At 42.6% G+C, this 13,747-nt stretch overlaps 1 protein-coding gene across 1 annotated transcript in view; it reads left to right on the top strand.

Annotated features, from left to right (window-relative positions):
• Window positions 1-11,999, top strand: part of LOC109928304 (solute carrier family 22 member 5-like) — a 66,930-nt gene extending 54,931 nt beyond the window's left edge. The window contains exons 9-10 of the mRNA XM_020528325.2: window positions 8,299-8,434; window positions 11,879-11,999. Of these exons, the coding sequence (XP_020383914.2) occupies window positions 8,299-8,434; window positions 11,879-11,999 (257 nt within the window). The remainder of the gene's footprint in view (window positions 1-8,298; window positions 8,435-11,878) is intronic.
• Window positions 12,000-13,747: the final 1,748 nt, after the last annotated feature.

Genomic DNA, 13,747 nt, shown 5'->3' with positions numbered 1-13,747 from the left:
TTTTACAGCACCAGTGGAATACTGTGCATATGCCTCAGGATTGTAAAGACTTGAATGATGCCTTCCCTTCAATGAAAAGAAGTTAACTGTTTTCATGTCTTCAAACCTAGGGAATGATCTTTGTCACACTTCTCTGTAGTGGATTGGTATCCTTTTCACAAGAAGATATGCCAGAAGTGCCACAGAATATTGAAAATGTGGCTTTAGCAATGATCAATACCTGGCTGGAATAATTTGTTATAATATTATTATGAACAGCCTTCAAAATACAACCTGATCTTTCAACATTCAATGTGGCCGAATACCTTCAGGGTGTAATCAATAATGATATCCAAATCCTTGCTTATAGTTCCTTTGGAAATGTGCTTTTATTTTATACTTTTGGTGCATTTGTTTAAACTCCATACTCGCAAGATGTACCCAATGAAACTCATGTTTCCTGAAATTAAGTTGAATAATTTAAGAGAACAAGAGATATCTTTTTGATGTTGCAAATATTTATAATCACCTCCCTCATGTAACAACATCTTGTGTTTATATAGTGCCTATAATGCAGGAAGTCATTAGATACCCATCACAACTGTGTAATCAGGGAAAAATTGGCTCAGAGCCCAAGAAGGGGAGATTAGCAAGTGGTGGGTTTGAAAATGTAACTTTGGATGGAAAGGGAAATGGTTAGAAGTCATTAAGAGCTAGGTGCAGCTGGGAACCTGGAATTTGGAGTTATCTATGGGCAGTGCCAGATTAGGGAGGGAAGTCTTTAGCTCAGGACTTAGAAAGCTGAAGGCACAGCCACTAATGGCAGGGAGCGAGATACAGGGAATGGATAAAAGCTTGCAGTTGGATGAATGCAGATTTCTCAGAGAGATGTAGGGCTGAAGGAGGTTCTGGAGATAGAGAAGAGTGAGTTCATGGAGCAACTTGAACATGAGAACACAAATTTTAAAGCAAACTGAGGCGAGAATGGGAGCCAAAGTAAGTCAGTGAGTATGAGGGATGAAAGGAACTTGATAAGAGTCACAATTTGAACAGTAGTACTTTGGAAGCTCTCAAGATTATGAAGGATGCAACATGAGCAGTCAGTAATATGTCCTTAAAATTTGGTGATCAGGAGTTAATTACAATGCTGTAAAACTTTATCATTAATTATTTTAAATTATACATGTACAGTGGCTAGTAAAAAGATGCATCTGCATGATTTCTTTGTCAATTTTCTCCCTCCTCTCCTGAAATATAGTGCACTGGGAAAGTTATCAATTTCCAAAGGATCACAGGAAAGTACATTGCCCAGTAGCTTTTCTGTCATTAAGCTTACAAATGGGTTTTTTGACTTTCTTGATGTGGTCGGATTGCTGCACTTCAATGGGAGTCTTTTTTGTACCTGGAATTTGGATGACTTTCAACAGCGCGCTTAAAAGGGTTACTTTATGTGCAGTGATGTGGGGTGTGCCTACGCAAAAAGAAGAAATTGTGCAGTTAGATCTGATGATGAAATGAGCTTTAACTGGGGGTTTAGAAGGAAATCTCACTTAATGGCAGATTCAGAGGAAGAAAATCTCCCACATAACTTGGGAGCATAGAGAAGGAGTGTGCTTTGAATTTGGGGAAGATGGAGGAGGAGAATGCCCCACTTCAGTGAACTTAGAGAGAGTTAGATTGGAGGCCCATGAGTTTGGGGCTTAGAGGGGAAGAATACATCTGAAGTAAGCTTTGAGTTGGAAAGGAAAGTTTCCCAGTGACTAACAAACAGTTTACCATGTTAAGGGAGAAGACAGCATTTGGGAAGGGCTGGCTTTAAACAAAGAAGATTGTACTGATATAGTAGATCTGTTGTTTTGGCTGTTATATTAATTATGATAAACACAAACATCACTTAGTTTTCCACTTTCTTTTATACCAACATTAGAATTAAATCATGAAGGTGATTTGGCCACAATCAATGCTTATTGAAAGGGTCTGCAATATTACCAAATACAGTGGTACTGGCTCAAGGGATAGAATCTCTTGGGACCCTGAACAATATGACCCCTGCTGGCAAGAAATCTGGGAGAATCATGTGAGAGGTTGAGCAAGGCCTTCCTTGACATTGGAAGCAATTTGTTGCATTTTCCAACAAAGCCCCGGACGCTGAGATGAGATTCTCGCTAGGGAACGGTAAAACACCCATTAATGGGGATTGCTCCTTTTTAAAATCTCGTCTCATTAACATGTTCCTGTAGTACCATGGAATGAACATAAACTAGATGCTGAGAATTCCTGACATGGAAATCAGAGTGAATTCCAGCAACTCCAGCTCACCACTTCCTCCTCTGGACCACCATCTTGAACTCCCTATACCTATGTTTCAGGGTGCAGTCCAGGCCAGTAGCCACATGCAGCCCATGACCCCAGCTCTGCAGCCTGGGCAGTGGATCATGGTCAATTCTGTGGGTATAATGGCACCAGTCCCGGGAGTTGCAGAAACACAGTCAGGGAGCTGTGCAGCCAACAGTAAGGGGTTATCATCTGCCGGGGCAGAGATTTACCAGTGATTTGCTCACCAGCACGTACTCCTGTCTCTAAACTAGCTAACATACCCAACGTGGTGTCAGTATCTGAGCTGGTGGCAGGTACAGGAGGCTGCATGCGATTGTGAGAGTGGTGCAGCATGAGCATTGATGGGAAGTGGGTGCCCTGGCAGATTTAGGGTCAGTGTGAGGCGATGGAGAGAAGATGGTGGCACTTGCCCTGGTGAAGTAGAGAAGGTCATTAAACTTTGTCTTGCATTACTGGGTGTTCCTCTGAAGCATGGTGATCACACTATCCCGGGTGGCGACCTCAGAGCAGGCTGGCATGGGTGGACCACTCTGGCAGTCCTGGGGTAAGAGGAGGACCCTCCTTTCCACCAACTCATTCATTAGGCCCTTGAGGGCCCTGTGCATAAACCAGGGGGCTAAAATCCCCTTGTCTGCCATCACATCCAGCAATCTTTATGTGGCTGGGCAGTGCCACTCCAGAAATGGCAACACTTGTCTGAACGTGCAATGGCTTTTCAAATACAGTGCAGATGCCAGGGATACCATTCCGGAGTATCCAAGCAATGGTGAGAACCTCCAGCTGGGAGAGTGGGAGAATTTGGCCAGCAATGGGAGAGAGGGCACGATTGGGGGAGAGGTTTGCATGGTAGCTAATTAATGAGGCGAGTTTTGGGTGGGAGCGTGAGAAATCTCAGTAGGGCTTATTGAGAGAAACCCTCCATGAAGCTTGACAAAAATGAGGGTTTGCCAGAATATGGCAAGATTCAGCTCTTGCTACCTGTAGGGACTTGGAAAAATCACTCCTTAAATACCTATAAATTATGAAATTAAATAGCAATTAAACATTGGCCAAATTGCACAATTTTAATGTCAAAATTCTAAGTGCACCAGAGGATTCCCCAGACACTCTGGAAATAGTATATACCAGTTAGTACGATGGGGGGAAAGGAATTCAGCCTGTACAGATGCTCAAAAGTTGTTGCTGACTGTGCCTCTGTATGGATTATATTTGAAAATGTGCCATTTACAGCTGATCTTGGGTTTCTATCTGCAGTGGGCTGATATTTTAATCGTGCAGCAAATTGCTAGATAGGATCGAATTCCTCAACTCTTCCCTTATCCTTTAGCGATCTGCTCAGCCCATATAACAAAGGGCTTGTGCCTTCTGGTGAGGGCTACAGCACATTTGCTAATCAGGCACAGTTCCGATTACTAATTGCTGAAGTTGATGAAAAGAAAATCTTTCTAAAATTACTCATGCTTCAATATTCCTCACAGTCGGCCATTAAAATTAGGGACATATTCTGTTTTCTTTGGAAGGTATAAATTTAATTGCAGAGTTCCCTTAAATCAATTCAACTGACCTGGTTTTCCTGCACATAGTGTGCCTTAGGCACCTAAATCTATCAAATCAACTCTTTTTTTTCTTTACATATTCTTGTAATGGAGTTACCTGAAATGCAACAGAATCTGAACACAAACAAAAGAGCAGATGCATATCAGGGTATCAAAATTAGTTCACCGCAGGAAGCAAACGGAAATAACTATTCAAGAAAACTAAAATGACCGAATGCAGACAAGTGTGGCAGCACAAAAACAATGTAGTAAAGCTCCAAGAAAATAATTTGTATTATATAGGGACTTCAAAAACTTCTGGGCATCACAACGTGCTTTACAGGCAATGAAATATTTCAGAAGTGTTGTCACTGTTGTAATGTATGAATGGCAGCACCCCAGTCTGTGTACAGCATGATTTCATTAAGAGTGTATTTGCATATGAACTAGGGGCAGGTGTAAAGCATTTAGCCCCTTAAGCCTGCTCCAATTTCGATAAGATCATAGCTTATCTGCTTGTAGTCTGAACTTTACATTCCACCAATCCACCCCGTCCCCAATACTTATTGACTTCCTTGTTAATCAAGACTCTACCTAACCTTCCCATGCAAATATTTAATGATCCTACCTCCACCCCACTGGAGGAAAGAAAGTTCCAAAGACTCATAACTCTCAAAGAGAAAAAAAAATTCCTTGTTGCCTTATTAAATGAGAGATTCTTTATTTTAAACTATGCTCCCTTGTTTTATTGTTTCCAAGAAGAGAAAACAGTCTTTCATCATCTACTCTGCCAAGTCCCTTTAGGATCTTAAATGCCTCAATAAGATCATCTTTCATTCTTCTAAACTCCAATTGATACAGGTCCAGCTTATTTAACTTTGTCTTGTAAGATAATCCTTCCCTCCCAGGTATCAGTTAAGTAAACCCTCTAAGAATTGTTTCTAATGCAATTGTACTTTTCTTATACAAGAATACCAAACTGTACACAGTACCCCAGATGTGGTCTCACCGATGCCCTGTATCACTGCAGAAAAAGCATCGCTACTTTTGAATCCTACTCTTCTTGTAATAAACTACAATATTCCATTTGCCTTTGCAATCTCTTGCTGTTTGGATGAAACCTTTTATGATTCATGTACCAAGACACCTATATCTCTCTGTACCATGATATTCTGCAACCTCTCTCTAGCTAAATAATATGCTTCCTTTCTAAGGTCTTAGCAAAGATTTGTAGCTTGGGTTGTGGAAGCAGTTGTTCATTAGCTCACCAAGCCAGTTGTTCTGTAGTGTGCAGATGTCGCATTACTCTTTTAGGCAATACCAGTGCAACCTCTAATCGAAGCATTGGTGTTCTGCTTCTTTCTGGATTTATATGATCCTCTGGTGTGATAGTCTCATTGCTTCTGGTTCCGTTGTTTTAGCAGTGGTCTGTATATAAGGTCTATTTCTATGTGTTTGTTAATGGAGTCCCGTGTTGAGAACCAGGCTTCCAGAAATTCCCTTGCAGGTCTAGTGTTAGTTTGTCCCAGTATGATCAACAGGGTTTCTGAGTCTTTGGAACTCACCTCTCAAAAGTTAGTGGAAGCAGAGTCCTTGAGTATTTCTAAAGAAGGGATATAGAGATTCTTGATAAGCAAGTAGTTGTCATGAGTGGGCTTGAATGTGGAGTAATCAGATCAGCCATGATCTTATTGAACAGTAGAGCAGTTTCAAAAGGCTGAGTGATCTACTCCCATTTCTAATTCATTCACAACATATGGGCATTGCTGGCTAGACCTGCATGTATTGCCCATCCCTAATTGCCCAGAGGGTAGTTAAGAGTCAGTCACATTGCTGTGTGTCTGGAGTCACATGTAAGTCAGATACGGTAAGGACGGCAGTTTCCTTCCCTAAAGAACATTAGTGATCCAGATGGGTTTTTCTGACAATCAACAATGGTTTCATAATCATCATTAGACACTTAATCTCAGAATTTTTTTTATTGAATTCAAATTCTGCCACCTGCCATAACAGGATTTGAACCTGAGTCGCAGAACATTACCTGGGTCTCTGAAATAATGGTCCAGTGATAATACCACTAGGCCTTTACTTCTCCCGTTTCATTTTTTAAAATCTATTTAAAAGAGGTTGAGTGTTGCTAGCTGGCCCAGTATTTATTGCCTATCTCCAGTCGCCTTTGAGAAAATGGTTGTGAGCAGATGTTTGGATGTTCATTGCTCACATGACAGATTACCAGTCTATCAGTCTGACTCACAACATACTGGGAAGCCAGCAGTAGAAGACTAGGGGAAAGACCATTGGTGGACTATTAGGATGGAAGGAGGAGGGTTGGTGTGGTAGACTGATTTGGTAAACTCCAAAAAGCTGTAAAACACATTTGTGCAGAGCATGAAATGTTGTCATTGTTAGAGCTTACAAATGTTCTCTTGTTTCAATTTATTTTCATGTATACTCAGAGAGAAGTCAGTTATAGTGTAGAAGCTGATGGGTGTTGAAGCAAGGAAGTGGCTTCATGCAGCAAATGCTGCTGTTAGTAGATTCTAGATGGTGCAAGATCTCTTGATGCCATTGATAGTTCAGCACAGCTGGAAATGTGGTTAAAGGAAGCCCACAATAATTGGTCACTTGATGCAGCCAAGAAATATTGGAGCCTAGAGAAACTCCATGTGTTGTGTCAGCATAGTGAAGACAGTTGTCTACAGAAGAGTTGGAAGTGCCCTTGTGAATAGCTACCAGTGTGCGGCATCAGGAGTATAGTGGAATGAAACCCCGGGGGAAGAGAATGAACTACCAGAACATGAACATTTATAGGGTACACAGTGATGGAATACATTTAGATGGAGTTTCAAGGCTAGATCTTTGAGAATGAAGAATTAGAATCCCTTGTAAATAAGACACAATTTTTAACAAGATTTGATTACTTGCAGTGCCATGACTGTCAGTGTGGGAGATGGTTGCTAAGAAATCCATTGAATTTGTTTTTTACCGCATTTACTATTTTGTATCCTGTATGGAGTGTTCAATCATAATTTAGCCTTTATCCACACTTACCTCATGTTAATTCTAAATGTTAGATTATAAATTGTTTATATATTTTATATTGATTTACTGTTCTAATTTTGTATGGTAAAGTTTGCTTTGTTTGTTCAAAACCATAGAATCTTGTGGCTTTATCCTCTTAGTAAATACCTGAGATCCCAAACCTTTACCTTCTTTAAACAAAAACGTTGCTAGCACATCATCTGACTGTAACATAAAGTTGGCGGTCTCGTCAGAAATTATAATTCATAATAGACTTGAGCTGATAGAAAAATTATGTAAGCATATTTTTGTGTAGAGTGCATTCATCAGCAAGTTCCTGCTTTAATACAAATATTTCGAAATGCATTGTTACGAGAGAACTAATATTTTATTTACCTCTACATTTAAACTTCATTGATTATATGATTTACCTGGACAAATGCCAGGTGATGCATTTTGGAAGATCAAATTCAGGTGCGAATTACACAATAAATCTCAGAACCCTCAGGAACGTTGACATACAGAAGGATCTGGGCGTATAGATCCATAGATTCCTGAAAGTGACGACACAGGTGGTTAAGGTGGTCAAAAAGGCGTACAGCACGTTTGCCTTCATTGACCGGGGCATCAAATATAAAAGTTGGCAAGTTGTGTTACAGCTGTATAAAATGTTATTCAGCATACAGTTCTGGTTGCCGCACTACCAGAAAGACATGAATGCTTTGGAGACGGTGCAGAGAAATTTTACCAGGATGTTGCCTGGTCTGGAGGATTTTAGCTATGAGGAGAGGTTGCATAAACTTGGATTGTTTACACAGTTTATGAGAGGCATAGATAGGGTGGATAGTCAGAGGCTTTTTCCCAGGGTGGAACGGTCAACTACAAGAGGGTACAGGTTCAAGTCAAGAGGGGAAAAGTTTAGGGGAGAAGTATGCAGAAAATTTTTCACACAGAGGGTGGTGGGTGCCTGGAACACACAGCCAGTGGAGGTGGCAGGAGCAGGCATATCAGCAACATTTAAGGCGTATCTTGAAAGACACATGAATGGGAGGCAAACAGAGGAATAAAAACCTTGTTTGGGCAACAAGTAGCGGATCTAAATAAGGATAATAAATTGGTGCAGGCTTGTTCCTGTGCTGTCTTGTATTATTATTGGCCTGAATCTTCTAATGTGTGTCAATCACCATTGGTTTGCCACTCCACTCCTGCAAAGATTGAGATTCACATTCAGAATATAGAAAACTGAGGCTTCTGATGAAAGACATTTACACAAAATATTAACTCTGCTGCTTGCTCCACAGATACTACCTAAACTATTGTGTATTTCCAGCATTTTCAGTTTTTATTTCAGATTTCCAGCTTACACAATAGATCGCTTTCATACTGAATCTTCACATTAATTCAAATTCTGTCTTTTTTCTTTCAGTTGTACACAGTGAAATATTGGCCTTCATGTTAATGGGCAGTTTGATGGTAACTGCTGGATTATTAAGCTTGTTGTTGCCTGAAACTCGTGACAAGCCTTTACCAGAGACAATTCAGCAAATGCAACCAATGAGCTGGTGAGTCTATGTTATGAAGAAAGTGTGAATGTTAGCTTGCAAGTACAGCGAACAATTAGAAAGAAAAATGTCATGTTGGCCTTTATTGCAAATGGATTGTAGTCCAAGAATAAAGATATTTTGCTCCAATTGCTTAGGGCTTTGGTGAGACAACACCTAAGTACTGTGTGCAATTTTGTTTTGGAATTTAAGAAAAGATATGTCGGCATTGGAGAAGGTATAGTGAAGGTTCACTAGGTTGATTCCTGGATAGGGAAGTTGGCCTTTGGTGAAAAGCTGAGTAAATTATGTCTCAACTCTTCGGAATTTAGAAGAATGAGAGGCATCTCATTGTAATGTACAATGATCCAAAGGGCTTAACAGGGTAGACACTGAAAGGGTCTTTCCTCCAGGAGGAGAATTTAGGACATGAGAGCAGACTCAGGAAAAGAGAATGATCATTTTGAAACTGTAATGAGACAACATTTCCCCTCTCAAAGTGTTGTGAAACAATAGGATTCTATATCGCAAAATATGGTGGGCAATCCAATTTTGGGTATATTCAAGCATAAAATAATCACAGTTATTTTGGTCTATCAAGGAACCAAGGGAAATGGTAAGCATGGAATTAAAATAGTAGATAAGCCATGCCCGTATTAAATGTTGAAACATGCTCAGGTGCTCAGTGGTCGACTTCAGCTTTTATTTCTTATATTCTTGTGTTGTTTTTCTTTCACGCTGCGTCTCTGACTGAGCATGAACAGCTTTTGATGAGCACAATATCCATGAACAAAATAACATAATTGAGGAGATTACCAAAATTTATTGACAGTAGCATAATGATTAACCAATCAGTGTTAGAGTACAATAAAGATAGGTGTAATAAATTATTTCCAAAGCAGAGATTATAATCTGCAATTTTAAATGCTTTTTGTCAATGAAAGCCAAAATTGATGAACTGAAGTTATCTGAGTGATATGAAACTCCTATTAAAACATTTTCACCTGAAAGAGAAGAAATAGAGAGAGGTACCTTTTATTTGCTAACAATGAATCATAGAAATGCCCTGAATTTATTTGAAAGAAGATCCATTGTAAAGAACTTTATCACAATAACTTCCTCCTTTAAAAATGTATATTAACAAAGTAGAAAATAAACCAGAGTATCCAGAGTACCCCACCCCTGAGCACCAAACCATCATCTCCCAAACCCCACCCCTGAGCACCAAACCATCATCTCCCAAACCCCACCCCTGAGCACCAAACCATCATCTCCCAAACCATCCACAACCTCATCACCTCAGGTGACCTCCCACCCACGGCCTCCAACCTCATCGTTCCCCAACCTTGCACTGCCCGCTTCTATCTCCTTCCCAAAATCCACAAACCTGAATGCCCTGGTCGACCCATTGTCTCCGCCTGCTCCTGCCCCACCGAGCTGATCTCCAACTATCTAGACTCCATTTTCTCCCCCTTGGTCCAGGAACTCCCTACCTATGTCCGTGACACCACCCACGCCCTCCGCCTCCTCCAGAACTTCCAATTCCCCGGTCCCCAACACCTCATCTTTACCATGGACGTCCAGTCCCTCTACACCTGCATTCCCCATGCAGATGGCCTTAAGGCCCTCCGCTTCTTCCTGTCCCGCAGGCCCGACCAGTCCCCCTCCACTGATACCCTCATCCGCTTAGCCGAACTCGTCCTCACACTCAACAACTTCTCTTTCAATTCCTCCCACTTCCTACAGACAAAGGGGGTAGCCATGGGTACCCGCATGGGCCCAAGCTACGCCTGCCTCTTTGTAGGTTACGTGGAACAATCCCTCTTCCGTACCTACACCGGCCCTAAACCCCACCTCTTCCTCCGTTACATTGATGACTGTATCGGCGCTGCCTCGTGCTCCCACGAGGAGCTCGAACAGTTCATCCACTTCACTAACACCTTCCACCCCAACCTTAAGTTTACCTGGACCATCTCTAACACCTCTCTCCCCTTCCTGGACCTCTCTGTCTCCATATCGGGCAACCACCTAGAAACCGATATTCATTTCAAGCCCACCGACTCCCACAGCTACCTAGAATACTCCTCCTCCCACCCACCTTCCTGCAAAAATGCTATCCCCTATTCCCAATTCCTTCGCCTCCGCCGCATCTGCTCCCAGGATGAGGCATTCCACTCCCGTACATCTCAGTTGTCCTCGTTTTTCAAGGACCGTAACTTCCCCTCCTCGGTGGTCGAGAACGCCCTCAACCGTGTCTCCCACATCTCCCGCACCTCATCCCTCACACCCCGTCCACGCAATAAGAACCAAAAAAGAATCCCCCTCGTCCTCACGTACCACCCCACCAACCTCCGGATCCAACGCATCATCCTCCGACACTTCCGCCATCTGCAATCCGACCCCACCACCAAAGACATCTTTCCCTCCCCACCCTTATCTGCTTTCCGGAGGGACAACTCTCTCCGTGACTCCCTTGTCCGCTCCACACTCCCCTCCAGCTCCACCACACCCGGCACTTTTCCCTGCAACCGCAGGAAGTGCTACACCTGCCCCCATACCTCCTCCCTCACCCCCATCCCAGGCCCCAAGAAGACTTTCCACATCAAGCAGATGTTCACCTGCACATCTGCCAATGTGGTATACTGCATCCGCTGTACCCGGTGTGGCTTCCTCTACATCGGGGAAACCAAGCGGAGACTCGGGGACCGCTTTGCAGAACACCTACGCTCGGTTCGCAACAAACAACTGCACCTCCCAGTCGCGAACCATTTCAACTCCCCCTCCCATTCCTCAGACGACATGTCCATCCTGGGCCTCCTGCAGTGCCACAACGATGCCACCCGAAGGTTGCAGGAACAGCAACTCATATTCCGCTTGGGAACCCTGCAGCCCAATGGTATCAATGTGGATTTCACAAGTTTCAAAATCTCCCCTCCCCCTACCGCATCCCAAAACCAGTCCAGCTCGTCCCTGCCTCCCTAACCTGTTCTTCCTCCCACCTATCCCCTCCTCCCACCTCAAGCCGCACCTCCATCTCCTACCGACCAACCTCATCCTGCCCCCTTGACCTGTCCGTCCTCCCTGGACTGACCTATCCCCTTCCTAACTCCCCACCTACACTCACCTTTACTGGCTCCATCCCCGCCTCTTCGACCTGTTTGTTTCCTCTCCACCTATCCTCTCCTCTATCCATCTTCTATCCGCCTCCACTCTCTCCCTAGTTATTTCGGAACCGCCTTCCCCTCCCCCTTTTCTGATGAAGGGTCTAGGCCCGAAACGTCAGCCTCTCTGCTCCTATGATGCTGCTTGGCCTGCTGTGTTCATCCAGCCCTGCACCTTGTTGTCTCGGAGTATCTGGTAACACTATTTAATGCATCCACAAAAATTAAAAACGGCAAAAGACATCTACTGTAAGAATTAATAGATTTTACAGTGAAATATATTTAGACTGTTTCTTTCTTGAAGCTGCTATGGTTCAGTGGAAGGGAACTGCTGCAAGATTTCCTCCTTCCAAACAACCGTACAGCAGACCAGTCAGTCTCAAGGTGACATCACTTCTTCGGACACCTCAACAGCTGGACTATAATGCGATCAGGAGTTAATTCCCCAAATGCAAGTAAATTTCTCATTCTCTTTCTTTCCTTCCTTCAACTCCAATGCACAGGGAAATAACAGTAGATAAACAACTTCAAACTTCTTTTTAAATTAATGGGCTGAATCTTATCGGAAATCAACTGAATGTCACAGAAACATAGAAACATAGAAGATAGGAGCAGGAGGAGGCCATTCAGCCCTTCAAGCCTGCTCTGTCATGCTTCATGATCATGACTGATCATCCAACTCAATTGCCTAATCCTGCTTTCTCCCCATAACCTTTGATTCCGTTCGCCCCAAGTGCTATATCGAGCTGCCTCTTGAACACATTCAATATTTTGGCATCAACTACTTCCTGTGGTAATGAATTCCACAGGCTCACCACTCTTTGGATGAAGAAATGTCTCCTCATCTCTGTCCTAAATTGTCCACCCCAAAACCTCATACTGTGACCCCTGGTTCTGGACACACCCACATGGGGAACATCCTCCCTGCATCTATCCTGTCTAGTCTTGTTAGAGTTTTATAAATGTCTATGAGACTCTCCCTTCATTCATCTGAACTTGAGCGAAAACAATCCCAATCTAGTCAATCTCCTCATATGTCAGACCTGGCATCCCCGGAATCAGCCTGGTAAACCTTTGTTGCACTTCCTCGAGAGGAAAAGCATCCTTCCTCAGAAAAGGAGAACAAAACTGCACACAATATTCTAGGTGTGGCCTCACTAATGTTCTGTATAACTGCAACAACACATCCTTGCTCCTGTACTCAAAACCTCTCGCAATGAAGGCCAACATACCATTTGCCATTTTTTGGTGAGGTTCATGAATGGTTTGTCTCCACGAGACTCAGGGGGTTTTCTCATATTATCCTCCAAGGCTCACCTTATTAACTATGTGCCATGCCCCTATGGTGGCCTGCTTGTCGATTTCTCCCAGTCACCATACATAGAAGTACTCAACATTGTGTCCCGGGATTCCTGGCACTGCCACCATCTTTGAAAGGTCACAACTTATCTGGTCAAGCATTGGAGCCCAGAGGTGCCCTGCACATTTTGAGAAACCTGTCCCAGACAAGGCAGATAAGGGAAATAGTGATGTTTATGATTGACATGATTAGATTAAAAGAGACTCTCAATACTGCAGTTTTATGCAAAGGTATTTATGTTTAACAAATCTATTGAGTCTTTTGAAGGGTAAGCAGCAGGGGATAAGGGAGAGGAAGTTAATGTGGCACATTTGAATTTTCAGAAGACATATTTATTTAGGTATCATGCAAGAATTTTTAAAATAAGCTTAATTTTTGTGGTAGTGGGATACTATATTAAGATACGTTGAAGATTCGCTCACATACAGAAAATGGGCAGTAGGAATAACTGGGTCATTTTCACAATGATGCAATGCAACTTGAGGAGTGCCACAAGGATCAGTGTTTAAGCCTCACCCATTTACAGCCTGTATCAATGACTTATATAAGGAAAGCATGTGTAAAATATCCAAGCTTGCTGCTGAAGCAAAGCTTGGTGGAGGGGGAAGTAAGCAGTGAGCAGAAAACAAAATGACAGCAATGGGATTCAGACTGATTCAATCATTGAGCACAAACGTGGTAAATGCTGTCAAGTTTGAAGAAATGTGACATTGTGCACTTCGGCAGAAAGAATGGAAAAACAAAATTATTTTTAATAAGTGAATGTAATAAATGCAGAGGAATTTACAGGTCAGTGTACACAAATCACAGAAA

The sequence above is a fragment of the Rhincodon typus genome, chromosome 3 (genome assembly GCF_021869965.1).
Source record: "Rhincodon typus isolate 14 chromosome 3, sRhiTyp1.1, whole genome shotgun sequence".
NCBI classification, from domain to species: Eukaryota; Metazoa; Chordata; class Chondrichthyes; order Orectolobiformes; family Rhincodontidae; genus Rhincodon; species Rhincodon typus.
Note: the sequence above shows the minus strand (reverse complement) of the source record. Positions and strands in the feature narration are given on the sequence as shown.